This window comes from Muntiacus reevesi, chromosome 8, assembly GCF_963930625.1.
Source record: "Muntiacus reevesi chromosome 8, mMunRee1.1, whole genome shotgun sequence".
Taxonomy (NCBI): Eukaryota; Metazoa; Chordata; class Mammalia; order Artiodactyla; family Cervidae; genus Muntiacus; species Muntiacus reevesi.
In genome coordinates this window covers 19,134,341-19,152,275 of record NC_089256.1, presented here as the reverse complement: position 1 = coordinate 19,152,275, position 17,935 = coordinate 19,134,341, and the positions used below count along the sequence as shown (strand labels likewise).

Below are 17,935 nucleotides of genomic sequence, written 5' to 3'. Positions count from 1 at the left end.
GCGCGTGCGCGGTTCAGTGGGACCGCAGTTAGGCTGGGAGAGCGTGAGGGACGGCATGGCGGCTACGTTCTTCGGAGAGGTGGTGCGGACGCCGTGCCGAGCCGGGACGGAGGACGAGGAGGAGGAAGAGGAGGGGAGGAGGGAGACTCCCGAGGACAGGGAGGTCCGGCGACAGCTGGCGCGGAAGAGGTGAGGTCCTGGGGCATCGGAGCGGACGCGCCGGCCCTGAGGTTGCGGCTGCTCCGGCCTCCCCCAGGCCTCCGGCCTTGCGGGGCTGCCGGGTGGAGGCGGCCCGCGGGCCTGCTGACGGCTCGGTGGGACGTCGGCTCCTGCCGTCTTTCAAGGCTTCCTTCAGCATTGGTGCTGGTGGTTTCCTGCGGGCGTGATCCATTTTCCAACGGTGCGGGGCTGTTTTCCTCCCCCAAGTTTGTCGTGTGTTTGGTTCATGGATATAAGACAACTCTTTAAAACTGTATTCTCCGCCTCACTTTTTGGTTAGCATCGTGTGTTAGCAGCAGATAGATATGTCTTTTTTTTTTTTTAAAGTGTTATTTCCAAACACACAGACATTAGAGGAAACAGTAAGGTGGCACGTTAAGCCCCTCCAGTCACATAAATTCAACAGTTAGGAAGATTTTGCTACATTTTATCTCTCTCCACCCTTTGGTGGGTCCCAGTCTCCGTGGCCTTTCACTTCTACAGTTTTCAGAATGCGTATCAAACAATACAGGTGTTTTCTTAGATATTAACAATTGATAATACTTTTTGGATGTTGTGTAACGTAACCAGTCCGTGGTCCGATTTATCCAGTTGTCTCAGACGCGACATTTTACAGTGGGTTTGAGGAAGTCAGAACCCTGGCAAGGCACACACCTTAAGTTTCATACGTTTTATCTCTTGAACTTCCATGTATTTAGAGCAGGACCCCCCCCCCCCGGCCCGGCCCCGGTCCCCCAACTTTCTCACCCCCTTTGAGAGACCGAGTGCCCTGTAGGATGTCCCACCGTCTGGATTGGCCTGATTGCTCCCTCTTGGTGTCCTTTATTCAGGTGTGTGTCTGTCACCTGCATTTCCAGTAAAGGGATCCACTGTTTTGGTTGCTAAGATAGATTGATCTGTGGATCAACTGGACAGCCTGATCTCTCTTGTACAGTTCTCCATGAACTGGGCAACAAACGGTTTTACCTATGAATTATTGTTGCCTGAATCCGTTGCTTCCTTAAAATGCTAATTATGTTCTTTATAGAATTAAAGTTTGCGTTCTGCTTAATACAGAATCATACCTGTGGGAACCTTTTTGTCACAGTATGATACTAATTGCATTTAAATTGTATGGAGGACAGGAAAGGGTGGAGTGCTGCATTTCATAGGGTCACAAAGAGTCAGACACAACTGAGTGACTGAACAACAACATTTAAATGGCTTTTCTTTCATTTTTCTGTTTCTCTTATTAGGGAGGTGCGACTCTTTCGAAGACAGACAAAAGCAAGTTTGGAAGTTTCTCTGCTGGAAAAACATCCTTGCTCCAAGTTTATAATTGCAGTAGGAAATAATGCAGTAGGTAAGTGGAAGTGCATTAGATTACGTGCTTTGTTGAAAGGGCAGAAGCTGAAGTTGCTTCTTTCCATCGTAACAGATTTCAGAGGTATATTACTTTTTTAGAAGAAGTCATAGCAGAATAACTGTGTCTGAATGAAATCTGTCCCTGCTTATGTGGCGCTTTTTGAGAAACTTGAAAAATAAAATTTAGGGGCAATATCCTTGGCTTTAGGAACTTACGAAGTCAAGGAAACACTGTTTCTAGTACCCAGGTTTTCTTGGGCTTCTGGGCCTGCTGTGGCCCAACTCAGCAGGGGCAGAGGTGGCGTGTGCACACGGCCCCTTGTCACAGTGGGTCCCTGTATGTTTGTGAGTTAGCTGACTCCTTTAAAACCATAAGAACTAAGCAGTATAAGGTTTTTACATATATATGAATTCATTTGATAAAGTCGGAACAGTGCAGAGTTCAGCTAGAACAATGAATGTTCACACAAAAGTACACAAACCTGTATCATTTTAGGGAGTTCACAGGCTCAGAGGAGAGCCTTGGGGAACTCCAGTGAAGATTCCTTGCCCTGTAAGGTACCCCTAGTGCCTGTAGAACAGTACATGGTAAATAATTGCTGACTCACTTATTTACAGTTCTCCTGGCCTAAAATTTTCCAGAAGGCTGTTATAGTGTGAGAGTTTGGTGAGATCTGTCAGTAAACCTGTCTTCCTGATTCCTGGCTCCAGTATCATCTAAACTCAGGGCATGGCCTCTAACTTCTTGAGGCCTCAGTTTCTTTTTCTATACAATGATGATGTGTGTAAGGTTGATGCTCTCAATGGCTGTTTTAGCATTAGGATTCTCAACTTGAATTTATTTATTTTTTACAATTTTTTAAAATTCATTTATTTTAAATTGGAGGATAATTGCTTTACAGTGTTGCGTTGGTTTCTGCCAAACAACAATATGAATCAGCCATAGATACTGAATTTGTGTTTTACTGAATAGAAAATACAACTTGTGGAGCCGAGCACTAACTGATGTGCGTTGTTTTTCACAGCGTTTTTGTCGTCATTTGTCATGAATTCGGGAGCCTGGGAAGAAGTCGGTTGTGCTAAACTCTGGAATGAATGGTGTAGGACAACGGACACTGCACACCTGTCCCCCGCAGAGGCTTTTTGTGTGTTTTATCACCTGAAATCGAATCCCTCGGTACGTGGGGCCTGGCTTGTGTGTATAAGTGGGAGTTATTTAGGCATCACTTATGTAGTGTTCATTTGAATTCCACGTTCCTTTGTATCTACTTTTGGACTGAGGGATTCTGCCTGTTGGCAGTGGTAGTAATCATTTTTCTGCTTATATAATATCAATGTGGCAAATACGTTGTGTTGGTAAACTTCTGAAGAAATTCTGAAGTAACTTTTTTAGAAACAAACCATAACATTAGATACTTAAACCTTGCCCTCATTCAGAAAATGATTTAAGCTGTCAGATCTAAATGTGGGAAAATGCGTACATGCTGTGGAAGCAGGGGTTCTGCTTTGTTGCCCTAAACCCACCTGGCATTCAGCTCTAAACCCATTCCTGTAGACTGGACACTCAGTTAACACTGAGCCGATGAGTGGTTTATGCACTCTGAATGCAATTCTGTTGATACTGAGCTTTCATCCTTACCTGATTCATCCTGATTTTTTTTTTTTTTTGGCTGTGCTGCTGCATGGCCTGAGGGATCTTGGTTCCCCTTGACTGGGGATGGAACCTGGTGTGGAAGTGTGAAGTCTTAACTGCTGGACCCCTAGGGAATTCCTAATTCATCCTGATTTGTTGAGCTATAAAACATGCTCTGCAGCTGACACCTAGTGATTCCATTGGATCGCATTTATCCTAGTCCTGTTGTTGGGTCCTGGGCTTCCCAGGTGGCTCCACAGGAAACAAGGCAGGAGACATAGGTTCGATCCCTGGGTCAAGAAGAGGCCCTGGAAGAGGAAATGGCTACCCCCCCGCCTCCAGTCTTCTTGTCTGGGAAATCCCATGGACAGAGGAGCCTGGCGGGCTACAGTCCATAGGGTCACGGAGAGTCGGACACGACTGAGCAACTGAGCACATCTTCTGTCCTTGGGACCATTCAGAGAAAGCAGCACAGTTGGGGACACACATTAGGCTGGTGAGGCAGCCCCGCAAGTGATGCCTGTCTGTCCACCTGCTTGTTGACAGAGTGCTCTTCCACTGCTGCTGGACGCTTGAACCGAGGCCAGGGCCAGGGGCTCAGACAGTGGAAGATGTCAGTAACTCTGTAATACTGTAATGTTAGCCTTGAAAATGATAAAATTTGATTTTATAATATTTACAGTTTGTTTCTGTAACATGTAATCCAACGTTATTAAAATTTACATAAGGATTTTTGTAAGCATCCAGTATTTATGGGGAATAAATAGTAAGGGAATTAAGCACGTTCTTCTTCTGATCCTTAGTGGAAAGTTTTCGCTGTAGAATACGTCTTGGAGGTCAAGCAGGAGAACTTTCGGTTACTGTGTTTAGTTTTACCATTGGTTTGTTGGGTGTCTTGACTATTCAGACCCTGTGTGTGTAACTAATTACATATCTAGTCTTGTTCTTCTCCCTAACCCTGGGCCCCTTTTTTTCCTCTTGTGCTTAATTTTTTTCTTTTGGCTGTGCCATGCTGCCTGTGGGATCTCAGTTCCCCAGCCAGGGATTGAACCTACGGCCCCTGCAGTCGAAGTGCGGGGTCTTAACCACTGGGCCTTGTGCTTCATGTTTTCCCGCTTGCATCATCAGGTGTGACTGTTGCTGCCGATATTTGGACATGGTTGATCTTTATGGATGCTGTCGTTCCACGAGCACTGATGATCAGGCATCTTACCCTCTGACACCGCTGTGTGGCGGGTTTTCAGTTTGAGCACGTGGCTTCTAGACTACCACCACCTTCCAGACATCAACCCCGTCCTTGGGTACGGCTGGCCTGAGATGTGGCTGGACTGTTGCCCTTGACTCTCGTAGCACTTGATGTTTCTGTGATTTTTTTTTTTTAGTTTGGTCTTCACAGTGTGTGACCCCGAGAAGGGCAGCAGGCCTGGCGTTAAGCCCTGTTTTGTAAAGAGGACGCTGGTAGTGTTTACTGACAGCCTCTTCAGAATCTCCTGTGCCAGCCCTCGCGGTGGTGCTGTCACTGTGCACTGTCTTCTGACACTATTTGCCAGTTGTGGCTTGGTTCTTAAAATTTTAAACTTTAAAGAAAAACGAATAAGCCGGTAGCAGATTAAGCAAACCAAATGTTATCCAAGGGTTGTGTTGGGATTCACATGATACATAAGTGATGACAGCGTGGGGTGTGTGTAACGTTTGCTTGACCTGACAGGAAACATGGAATTTGATTTCAGATCATGCTCTGCCAGTGCAGTTGCTACGTGGCCGAAGATCAGCAGTATCAGTGGCTGGAAAAGGTGAGAGTCTCATCTGGGGTTGCTGCCGTATCGGGGTTCATTGTCTTTACACAAAAGCCTGTGTAGTCAGATGTTGATGTAGAGCAAGTATTTGCTTTTTCCCTTAGAAATATTATAGGAGTTTTAGAACATAAAGAATAAAAGAACATGGGCACATGTAACCAGCGTGTACTGAAGATCGTGGGTCTTGAAAATGTAACACATTTGCAAACAAGTTACCCAGAGAGCAGAGGCAGAGCAGGGCACAGCCACAGGTAAGAACCGGCCATGGTGCCCAGGCTGCCTGGAAACGTGGGGCCGCGAGGTGGGAAGCCCCTGTGAACTGAGCTCACAACCTGGGTTCACGGGGCTGGCGCCAAGCCGCCACTCACACCAGAGCTGCAGCCATGGTTCTTAGCATTAGGATGGATCGATTGAGTCTTCATTTTGCGGGAGAATAGAGCAATTGTATGTGCCCAGTAAAATATTTTTCAATGAAGAATTTAACTAGGAGATCCAACCAGTCCATCCTAAAGGAAATCAGTCCTGAATATTCATTGGAAGGACTGATGCTGAAGCTGAAACTCCAATACTTTGGCCACCTGATGCGAAAAACTGACTCATTGGGAAAAGACCCTGATGCTGGGAAAGATTGAAGGCAGGAGAAGAAGGGGCTGACAGAGGATGAGATGGTTGGATGGTGTCACCGACTCAGTGGACGTGGGTTTGAATAAACTTTGGGAGTTGGTGATGGATAGGGAGGTCTGGCATACTGCAGTCTATGGGGTCACAAAGAGTCAGACACGACTGAGCGGCTGAACTGAACTGAACAATTTTAGGGAATGATCATAATTTTCTTAGTTGTGTATTATTTTTTAATGAAATAAACCTTTTCAATACATCTTATAAATGTTTCAGTTTAAATGTTAGGCTAAATATAGATATGTATTTATATTTATTTTTTATATATATTTAATGTCAGTTAAACATAGATATAATTAAGTTCATTAGAGATAAGTTTCGTGCACACCTGTTTGAAACCAGATTGGCATACTTAAAATGCACTTTATAATTTTTGGTGGTAGTTTTGATTAAAGGAGGAATTCTCAGATAAGGTCTATGAATGTTCTGATGGCTATATATGTGATTTTACTTTATGTCCCTATGTGTATTTTGTAGGGAGAGACTCCATAACTTCAAATAGATCTCAGAAGAATAGAAAACAGCTGTATTAATTTGTATTATTAATTTATGTATGATGTTTTGTACTGTGGAATAACTTTCCTCTCTCAGACTTGAGAAAGTGTAAAGTTATGCATTTCCAAAACAAAGTATTCCAAAACATAAGTATTCAGGGAGGATGATAAATCAGGCCTTGTGAATAATGTTATATCTCTTAAATGGAACATTGCTTATAAATGTATATGATGTTAAGTTCTGTGTTTATTTATAAAGCTATGCTATAATTAAAATACTCTTACAGATCATTTACAGTACATGATCTAAAATCTTCTGTCCTCTTGCTATTTGAAATAGCCATTTTCTTTCTTCATAAAATATTTTCAGAAGAGGTGCAGAGATCTAAAATCTACTCTTTTTTTCCCCTTGAGGATAGCTTCTTCCTTTTTCTTATGTCACCAAAGATTTTAAAAGCTGGAAGAGTCCTTAGAAATCCATGAAATATCAACTTAGGTGGACATTGAGGCCTTGAGCAGTTGAAACTTGATTTATAAAGGAAATACACTTAAAAGTGAATTTAAGAATCATTTTCACTGATGTAACACTGTTACGAGTGCAACTTGCAGGTGATGTTCTTAGAAGCATCCTCAGTACAGCGCTCTTAAACCCATCACTCCATGCCTTAAGGAGAGGACCACTTCCTGTTGCTAATACAACACTAGTCTAAATGGAGCATTCTTAGAGGTAGGATCTTAATTATGTCGCTTTCTCCAGTAAAGAATGGGTGCCGCTTCCAGTCAGTGTAACGCTGTTCTCAACACTGATGGCAAGTGGTGCTCTTAGAAACTGAACAAACACTGGAGCAAAACAAAAAGAATCGCCTACAGGCGTCGGCGGTGGACGGGGAGGGTGTGAGTGAACAGGTGCTTGTAGTTGAGGCTCCCTTGCCTGTGATGGCGTCCCTGGCTGTTAGAGCAGCTGCTCTGCCTCTTTGTTCTGACTTCTCTGACTTCAGATCACACCTCCCTCTGTCCTTAGTTCGCAGGTGGGGGAAGTGACTTGGAGAAGGTCACCTGGCTAGAAAGTGACAGAATTAAGATCAGTCCCACCCCAGTGAGGGGACAGCAGAGCGGGGGCTCTGTTTTCCATTGACATGTCCAGCCCTTCAGAGCATATGTGTACACTGTTATATGAATGGTGTTAGGTAAATAGCTTGAGGGATGTTTCTGTTCTGTCACAAAATATGTATCTATTTTAATTTGAAATCAATTTTGTGTTAGGTTTTTGGCTCTTGTCCAAGGAAGAATATGCAAGTCACTATTCTCACATGTCGCCATGTTACTGACTATAAAACTTCAGAATCTACCAGCAGCCTTCATACTCCTTTCCTGAAAGCTCTAAAAACTCAGAATTTCAAAGAGCCTCCCTTCTGTTCACTGCTAGAACAACCAAATATTGTCCACGACCTTCCTGCAGCAGGTAGTATTGCAGTGCATGACATTCACTTCTATTCTTGTTACTGCTTTTTTCATAGTTGTTACTGGGACAAGTAGAGATCTTTCTGAGGTATTTGTTAATGGTGACCAATACCAGTGTGTTGGTGTTAGTCCTCAGTATCCGTAGTTGCTGGTATGTTATATTTTGTAGCTTCCCTGGTGGCTCAGCAGTAAAGAACCTGCCTGCTAATGCAGAAGTGGGTTCGATCCCTGGGTGGGGAAGATCTTCTGGAGGAGGGCATGGCAGTCCACTCCAGTATTCTTGCCTTTAGAGTCCCCATGGACAAAGGAGCCTGGCAGACTGCAGTACATGGGGTCACAAAGAGTCAGACGTGACTGAGCAGTTTAGCACGCTTGCATGTTATATTTGGTTTGACTGTTTAAACTTTGTAGACACACATTCATTGTATGAGAGCAGGTCAGAGTTCTTAGCTCTTAACTCAGAGCTGCCGTTTGTTTCTAGCGTTGATAACTTATCATGCAAGCCAGTATTAGATGTCATTTGTTTGTGCATGAAAAGTTGGCAAAGTGTGTTTTAATTGTCAGAATAGACCTTTAGATACTGAATTTTGGTAGTTACTTTAATAGTTTATTTTTTATTCATATTACCAATTATACCCTAACATCAAATTTTGATTCTCACTTTTTAGTGGTTAATATGTTATAGTATATAATTCACTTATTTGTTCATAAATAAAAGTTTTTTTTAAACTTTAAATGTTAAGTTTACTAGAACAAATGGCCAAATGTTTCATACAATGCATTATATATTTATTATATGCATTTAATTTACTTCAGTGCAGTCAACAAAATTATAATCTTGTATCTTATTCATAAAGCAAAAGATAACTTAGGAAAGTAAATTGTCTTTGAAAGAAAATATGCATTATAATTGATTCAAAATGGCTGTAAATGATTAAAAGAGGCAACAGAGACGACTATTTTTAAAAGCAGCCTTTATGAGGTAGAGGTGTTGCACTTTAAAATTGTATAACAGAAAACCTAAGTGATTTTGTTCTTGTCTGTTCATAGTTTTGAGTTACTGCCAAGTATGGAGAATCCCTGCAGTTCTGTACTTGTGTTACACTGATGTGATGAAGTTAGACCTGATCACAGTTGAAGCTTTTAAGCCTGTACTTTCTTCCAGAAGCTTAAAGTGTTTGGTTAAGGTAAGGCTCTATCTTATTGACTTAATAATGAACTCGGTAGTGAACATAAACGTGTGGTATTGAATGTGAAACCTAAGTAGTAAATAGAGGTCCTTTTCACCCCAAGTAAAGAGAAAGCTGCTGGTCTGGCAGGTTCCACGTGATTGTCACGTGTTCTTCTAGATACACTTCTGAAACTTGGAGAATATTTTGTTCATGTTTGTCAGGATAGGCCAGTGCTCTAAATCCCAGATGTCCGTGAGGGAAGATGGTTTCACTCTTCAAGAAGTTTCTGTAACTCTAATTTGGAAGGTGTAATTTTTTTTTTTACATTAATTTATTTTTGGCTGCGCTGGGTCTTTGTTGCTGTTCATGGGCTTTGTCTACTTAAGGCGAGTTGGGACTGCTGTTTGTTCCAGTGCTCAGGCTTCTCACTGCGGAGGCTTCTCTTGTTGTGGAACATGGGCTCCAGAGTGCAGGCTCCATAGTTGTGGTGCACAGGCTTCCTTGCTCCGTGGCATGTTGGGTCTTCCCTGACCAGGGATTGAACCTGGTCCCATGCGTTAACAGGTGGATTTTTATCCACTGTGCCACCAGGGAAGTTCCTAGAAAGTATAATTTTTGAGAAGGCATTTTTGAGCATAGTAAGGATCAAGTTATCGTAATGTTTATTGACTTAATTTTGCATGGGACTAGATGGGCTAAATCCATTCCCTGTTCTCAGTTTGGATGTACATGTGGGCTCTTTTCCCAGAAAAACACATATCAGAGCATGTACAGAAAGGTTTTGCCAGTAATTTCAGGTAGTCCAGGGACTCCCCTCTTCTCCCTAAGAGATTCACTGACAGTATGAACTCCTGGTTGAAGAACTTCTTCCTTAAGGGGACGAGATTATAACAGCATTATTCCAGGTTGGAAGCCTTGTTTTATTCTAGGATTGCCATTAGTAGTAGGGCAGCTTTCCTTGTAATTTCTGGTGGCGTCAGCTGATTTCATAGGTTTCATAAATTAGACTGTCACCTACATGGGAGCGTTTTCTCTTGTGGTAGCCCCAGTTCATTAGTCTGATGTGTCAAAGGCCCTCGGGCATTTACTGAATTAGCAAGAGTGAAGTCCTAACTTGGTATAATTCAAGTCTATCTTTCAGCTTAGCTAGAGTCATGGATAACCTCTCAGACAAGTTGTTTTGTACTTAGCATCCCTTTCTGAGGATGTGGTAACTAGTGGCATTGCCTGCATCTGTGATTACCTGATCGATTCTTCCCACCTCATCAAGAGCAGGGGCCGTGGCCGCTATCTTCACTCTGGGTGCTGGCCCCCAGGCATCTTCACCACAGACGTCATGGCCACTCGAGCTCATTCACTGCAGACGTTGTCACCACCTAGCTAATTGTCTGAGGGGCAGTTTTGTTTTGAGAGATAAAATAATGAAAAAATAAAAGAGGGACATTAAAAAGGACATAGTGAAACAAGAGAAATGAATAACAAACAGATTTTATTGTGAAGCACAAAATATTTGAATACATTTAAAATGTATCTACATCCTGGCAGTGCTGTGCAAAGAATGGGTTCTGTGGGTTGTACTTAAGCACTAGTCTTCTAGGTTGTACGTCCATGTGAACATACGTGTGTGTGTGTGTATATAGGTACAGACTTGTTGATTTGTCTCCCTTTTCAGCATCGCACCTCGTCTTTTTCACCAGAATTTCTCCCTTTATAGTTTCCAGGCCTGGGATGTGGATGTGTGGCCTGAGCCTGCTGTTATCTTGTGAAGCCTGTTCTGCACTGTCTGTTCTTGGCCCCTTCTCACATGTCCGTTGGTGGACGTTCTAAATTCTGTGTGAAGCGTGAACCCGACTCTGCGCCTGAAGATCACCAAAGGCTTTGCCACGGATGTGCTCTTTTCTATATAGCACGCAGTCTGGCTTCATGCTCCCGTGTCACACTTCCCCTGGGTTTTTTTGTTTTGTTTGTTTTTTTTAATTTTATTTTTTTATTGAAGGATAATTGCTTTACAGAGTTTTGTTTTCTGTCCAACCTCAACATGGATCAGCCATAGGTGTACATACATCTCCTCCTTTTGAACGTCCCTCCCACCGCCCTCCCCATCCCCCCCCCCAGGTTGATACAGAGCCCCGGTGTGAGTCTCCTGAACCACACAGCCAAGTCCTGTTGGCTCTGTGTTGCATGTGGTCCCCTGGGTTTTGTCGCCATGTTTTCTGTCATGTCGGTGTCCGTAGTTGTCACAGTCCCCTGTTTTAAGACACCAGGTCTCCTTGTCACCATGCATACCATTGTGAGGGCTGAGACTCAGTGACAAAGAAATGAGAGTCCTTCGGCGGTGGCAAAGTCCAGACTGTAGGCAGTTATTTCCTCTTTTATGGCAAATTGCCTGGCAGCCGTCAGCTCCGCAGTGAGAGTGGTGAAGGGCGGGGAGCAGAGCTGTCCGGAGGCTCCCGTGAAAGGGCTCTGTTGATGGCGTAGTCAGTGCTCAGGGCACCAGTGACCCAGAATATTCTGTACTTGTTCTGAGACTTGTAAACCGTTTGTCATGTAGAGTTTAAGTCAACCTTCAGGTGACATCCTTTGTAGGGGAAATGTAGTTAACTTCTTTTTACTTTTTCATTTCTTGCTGTAAACATGATGACTTGTGGGAGGGTGAAGGGGCTTTTTGAAGAGCACTGTCCTCTTAGTGACTGAGCACAGTCGTCCTGGCTTAGGGCAGAGCTTCTGTTCTTCTTGAAGTGCTCTTTGGTCAACAGGATGGAGTTCAAGTTGGGAACAAGATGGAATTCCCTTGCGTCCCTGCTGTGGACCCCATGGTGCTGGGTGCCCACGGCCTGGATGGGGCACAGGTTGCCCGGTGCCAGCTGCCAGCCAGGGTGGGCGGGGGGTGAGGTCAGCCGAGGAGAGGCTCCACGGGAAGGGGCCCTTCAGCGGGACCCCAGGGGCGGGCGGGTCCTGGCGGAGGGGACATGGCCAGGGAGGCGGGTGGCGTGAAGTGGGCAGGCTCAGGTGCGTTTGAGGAGACTGGAGGACCCTCGGTCGGGGTGCAGGGAGGAGTGAGCACGTGTGGGGGAGGTGACCGAGGCGAGTGTCCGTCCAAGGGCTCGAGACTCCTCTGGAGGCCTGGGGTCCTGTCAGAGAGCTTCGGGCAGGGTTGAAGAGGACCCACTCAGAGGTCCCGTCCGTCAGGTGCGGAGGTGAGAGGCGGGGCCTGTCCTTTCGGTGTCCTCTCTGCGTCTGTGTCAGTAGTGGGGCTGGACACGTGTGCCTTGTTCTGACTACATTCTCACTTTGATAACACTTCTTCTCTCCTTTCAGGATATTCCCCAGAGCACAGAGATACTGAAGAAATTGATGACAACAAATGAGATTCAGAGTAACATTTACACGTGATTCCCAAGATGGTTTTGTACAGTGTATCTATCGCCCATCCATTCCTTTAAGGGCAACAGCGTACCCTGTTTTGTAATTACTTTTTTCCACAGGTGTATTATGAGGGTGTTAACAGAATAAACTTATTTTAAATTCATTATAGTTTCTGTTCCTTGTTTATGGTAGTTCTAGTCACACCTGAAATAAGCCAGATGGTTCTCTTTATCCACAAGGTGGGGGTTTTGTCTTATTTGACTGTCTTAAGGTAAGACAGTTAAGTTGTTAAAAAGCTATAGCTACAGCTAACAAGTGTTACTATTATGGCAAAATATATACTTCAGTGCAAAAATTCTATGTGATACCTGAAAGCTGATGATCTGGTATTGGTGAGTCTTAATATGTGGAAAGGTTCTATATTGTGAGTTTCATGACTTTCAGTAATCTCTTAATGGCAACTTCGTTCCCCGGATTTTCTGGACTGTTTGCAATGTTGCTGTTGTTCTGATGTCCCCAGCTCCATTGCGGCTGTGTTCTCATTAGAATGTGAGGAGGTGATGAGCTCCAAGGAGCTGCACTGCTGCATAGAACCACTCATTAAACCGTAACCTGCATCCACAAAGATAAATTTTAAAATGGTGAAGTTGACAGAACCATGCCTGTCAGGCTGTTTTTAAATTCAGAGACTTTGGATTCTTCTGAGAGATTGAGAATGTATGTGCTAAAGAAGCTAGCTGAAAGGAAAATTTAAGAACTGTGTAAGAAATGTGGAAAGAAACCAAAATTTACCCTTAGAATTAAAATCGGGATTATGAGGCAATAGAATGCAGTATGTCATGTAAGCACATGTACTATTTATTGCATGTATATTACAGTATTTAATACAAACAAAGCTGTTACGATGGGAATTAAGCTGAGGTGGTGTCCTTAGATGCAGAAGGACAGGAGTGGAAAGGTAGCAGAAAATGATGCAAGACAGCCTGTTCCTGAAGAAGGGACCAGACCAGAGACAGTAATTAATGACAACAATTTCTTCCAATATGAAGACAGACTTTGAAAGACTTTTTGTAAATTGAAAGAGCCCCATCAATACTAAGAAGGAAGACAAAAAGCTAGATTATTGAATTTTAAGCCGAAGTGCCATGCAGTTGAGAACAAAATTGTAACTTAACCTGTATACTAGCCATAATACTACTACCTAATACCCACACTTGAACTTGGAGACCTAATGCATTCTCTGTCAATCTTGAGTCTGCAGGTTGGGCAGGTGTCCCTGACTGGCTGGTCTCTCGGCTCCCACATCCATAGTTGGGTGTGTGACATGAGTTCCTGGGGCCTGGCTGATCCTGCGACGGCCTCGGTGTGGTTCAGCTTTCTTCCACCCATCACTCCTGTTCCCCCAGCACAGTGATGGCTTACGGTGAATGATATCCAATTCATGATCTCTGAAGAAGAAGATTTAGCCTCAGGACCAGGGACCAGTCTTGATCACTCAAGAGCTTTTGTGGAGCAAAGTTTTATTAAAGTACAAAAAGGGACAGAAAAAGCTGATACAGACATCAGAAGGGGGATGGAGAGTGCCCCAATCCCTAGTCTTGGCAAGGGAATTATATACTTTTTAACTGGTTATTACAATAAATCAAAAGAATATCTCAAAGTTGTAAAGATCTTACTAGACCCACTCCCATAATATACATTTTAAGACAACGATTAGTCAGAAGGTTTTTAGGAAGGAAAAACGTCCTCAAGCGGGATACATTATTGTTATGTAATCCTTCCTAAGGAATGTAGAAAAAAAAATTTGTCCTTTCCTCCTTGAGAATTCCAGACCCCTATCTCCTCCTTGAGGGCCCCAGACCCCTTCCTCCTCCTCGGGGACCCCGGACTTCTTATCAACCTGCCTAGGAATTGACTCAATAGGAGCCAGGATATGTGCTGAGACCTGCCTCAGCATTTCTCACTGATTACAGAGGAGCAAGAGAGGGGACAGAAGCTAGCAAGGGCTTTTTCAAGTCACTGTATCAAGTTTGCTGTAATCCCATGGTCGCATCCAGAGACAGTATGTGGGAGGGGGGCCACCAAGAGATATAGACGGGGCAGGGGCAGGGGAGTATGGGAAACCGGGGCCATCAATAGAATCGATATGCCTGGGTCTGCCCTCTGATCACAGTTACTCACGCCTCTCCCACGTGCAACATACATGCATCCCAGTCCTTGGACACCCATTGTTTCTTCTAGTTACTGTATCAGGCTCAAAGTCCAGAATCTTGTGACCTAGATCAGGTCAAGATGCACCCTCTACAGACACCAACAAACTAAAAAGACAAGTTGTTCTCAACACATCTGGTGCACGAGGGTGAGACAGGGACAGTCCATATGCAAGAAAGGCTTCTATTTGAAAACGCAAAGACTAGAACACAGATAAGGCATAGGAGCTAAGTCGCTTCAGTTGTGTCCTACTCTGCGACCCTGTGGGCTGCAGCTTGCTAGGCTCCTCTGTCCATGGGGTTCCCCAGGCAAGAATACTGGAGTGGGTTGCCGTGCTCTCCTCCAGGGGATCAAACCTGTGTCTCATGTTGCCTGCACTGGCAGGTGGGTTCTTTACCACTAGCGCCACCGGGAAACCCAACACAGGTAGTAGGCACTGGTTGTACCAGTCCTGAAATTAGTGCCTGGCGTCCGCCCCCTACTCAAGGGAAGTGTTCCATGACAAGACCGTTTCTTTTCTCTGGCAGAGCTTCTCCCACCTCATTCTCTGTCCTTTCCTAAAACATTCTTTTTCATTGCTTCCTTGCATACTCTCAAAGAAATGACCTTTGTTAGTAGCTTTGTAGCTTTCTGGTTAGTAAAAAGATGATGGCCTGAAATACAACACCGTTAAAAACATTGTGTTGTTTCTATATATCTAATCATAGTCCACTCTGTGAAATATCGCAGTGTCAAGAACCGTGAAGGGTCAGGAATTTTGCTGACTTGCAAACTTACAGGTAAGTCTGCCAAAATCTAGGCCTGGTATAGACGTGAGACTCCAGGCTAGAGACAAAGGACTTGATTGCAGTGTAACAAGGAGCCTGTGCTTCATGTTTGTGTCAGTTTCACCTGCCCTCCGTCCCCCAAGTCTCAATAGGGTGAGACAGAACTATCCAGGTAGATACTTGCTCGCAGTGGGTCTGCGTCAGAGATGAAGACTTGTGTTTAAGGAACCTGGGACTTCCATGATGAATGATAAGCAAACCTACCTTTTCTCTGTGTGCATGCTTTGTCGCTCAGTTGTGTTCAACTGTTTGCGACTCTTTGGGCTGTAGCCCACCAGGCTTCTCGGTCCATGGGATTTTTCAGGCAAGAATATTGGAGTGGGGTGCCATTTCCTCCTCCAGGGAATCTTCCCAACCCAGGGATGGAACCTACATCTCCTGTATCTCCTGCATTGCAGGCATATTCTTTACCCTCTGAGTCACTGGGGAAGCCCTGCTTTTTCTCTGTAGGAAACGTTATGTCATTGGATAAGAAACAGATCTGCGCTTTGCTCCAGGAGATCCAATCTCCATTTTCCAGGATCATTTGCCCCACAAACAGCCTTGAATTAGCGTCTCTGCTCTTAACAAGTTCAGAAATGTGACACTTCTCTCCCAGTAAAATTCACTCCTCGTATCTACACTGCCCCACCAGCCACTGAGCAATCTGACCAATGGTATTTGCTAACAGCTTGGCTATAGAAGCCAGGATGCACCTGTGTTGCGAACAGTTAAAAAAGCAGGGATGTCAGTCAAGGCGGAGAGCCTGTAGGTTAAGGAGAGAAGTCCAGGTGGCTCTGGGTATCAGTCTGAGGTGTCAACTAGATGCTCAGGTGGAGATGTTGAGTTGGACACACAGCCTGGGGCTTGGAAGACAGGTCCTGGTTGGCGGCTAAAGATGGGAGTTGGCTGCAAAGGGACCATTTTGGTGCTTTGGGGTGGGATGAGATCTCCAGGCAATGAGTATGAGGGGCCAAGGGACAAGCCCTGGGGCCTGGCAATGTCATCGGTCAGGGAAGCCCAGAAGGGCCCCCAGTAAAGCAGGACGGGGCTGGGAGACCATGGTTTCCTGCAAGCCTTCCAAGAAGGTGCTTGCAGCAGGAAGGATTGTTTGACTTTCATACTGCTGATACATCAAGGAAAACGAGGTTGGATTTCTCAGTGTGGTGGTTGGTTGAAATCCCTCACTTTGCACAGAGATTAAAGAGTAACTGATCAATGGGCTTCCCAGGTGGACCTAGTGGTAAAGAACCTGCCTGCCAATGCAAGAGACATAAGAGACTCAGGTTCAATCCCTGGGTCAGGAGGATCCCCTGGAGGAGGGCATGGCAACCCACTCCAGTATCTTGCCTGGAGAATCCCCATGGACAGAAGAGCCTGGTGGGCTAGAGTCTATAGGGTCCAAAGAGTCAGACATGACCAAAGCAACTTAGCATGCACACAACAGATCAGTAATTATTTCAAGGTTTAGGATTTGCGATTTTATTCATGCCAGTGGATCATGAATGTGTATGGCGGTGGTTTCTGGAGGAAAGTAAACATCGTAATGCACACAGATGATTTCTCCTTCTGATTTCTCTTTTCCAACGCAAGGGAGACTTCTCTCAGTGTTGTAGTCAAGTCTCGTGACCTTCATTAGGGCCTTGGAGGGGGCAGAGAGAAGAAAGTGTGAGAAGAGGAAAATAGAGAGGGGTACTGACTGCTTCCAGAGCAGCCTGGTATTCCTGTTTTTTTTAGGGAAGCAGGATGCATGATGCAGCTTGGATTCCTCTTGGGACTCTCCAGATAAATCAGAGTTCAAGAAAAACTCAGACTGAATTCAGCTTGGCCAAGAGCCTCCGATGAGAGGAGGAACTCATTTTGCACACTTTAGTTGGCTCAGTGGTAAAGAATCTGCCTGCTAATGCAAGAGATGCAGGAGACTTGGGTTCAAACCCACTCCAGTAGTCTTGCCTGGGAAATCCCATGGAAAGAGGAGCCTGGCGGGCTACAGTCCGTGGAATTGGAAAGAGTCAGACATGACGAGCACGCATGTGCACACACACACACACACACACACACACGTCACCCACGTCTGTGGAGTTCTTTGAAATAATCATCTGACATCAGTCTATCTCGTTGCTGGTGATCCAGTCTGTGGTCCACCCCCTCCCATTAAATACAGCCGCCACAACGATTTTGGAACATGAAAACCATCTCTAGCCCCTATCTGGTTGTGTATTTAATAAAGCACAATCTAACGCTGCTTAAAATTATTTAAGTATGACCACAAAAAGAAGCCTTGTCTCAGCATAATCTGCAAGTGACATTTTATAATTCATGAAACCCCATGGCTATGTCACTCTTCATTAGCACCTCAGAAAAGCAAAGGAAGGGAGTTGAAAGGCAAAGCTGGCTGACTACTATTAACACATCTCTGCTGCTTGATCTGAGTCCTCCCGGGTTTCACACCAGCAGAGCGGAGAGAGAGGGAGGGAACGGACGGGTTCCGAAGAAGCCAGGTCAGTGTTGTTTCTTTCAGGAAAAGATAACTTCCAGCCAGTAACGTCAGACTTGCTTATTTAGGAAAAGGACAAACAAAATGAACTAAAACCTCCCTCTCCTTTCTCCATCCTCGGGGCCATTGGAAATGCATTCACTCCCCTTTCACCTGAATTCCACCCTAAAAAGAAGCTACTGTGATTAACCAGAGGAGCAGGGACAAATGCTTCTGAAATCCTCATAGCGTGCGTGGCACTGCCTAGACACGGTTATA

General features: G+C 44.7%; 1 protein-coding gene across 1 annotated transcript; it reads left to right on the top strand.

Moving 5' to 3' along the window:
• Window positions 1–26: 26 nt before the first annotated feature.
• Window positions 27–12,326, top strand: PSMG1 (proteasome assembly chaperone 1). The gene is made up of 7 exons (XM_065943077.1): window positions 27–189; window positions 1,455–1,561; window positions 2,589–2,740; window positions 4,927–4,989; window positions 7,428–7,626; window positions 8,676–8,812; window positions 12,116–12,326. Exons 1-7 carry the CDS (start codon window positions 56–58, stop codon window positions 12,188–12,190), a joined length of 867 nt encoding a protein of 288 aa, XP_065799149.1. The 5' UTR covers window positions 27–55; the 3' UTR covers window positions 12,191–12,326.
• Window positions 12,327–17,935: the final 5,609 nt, after the last annotated feature.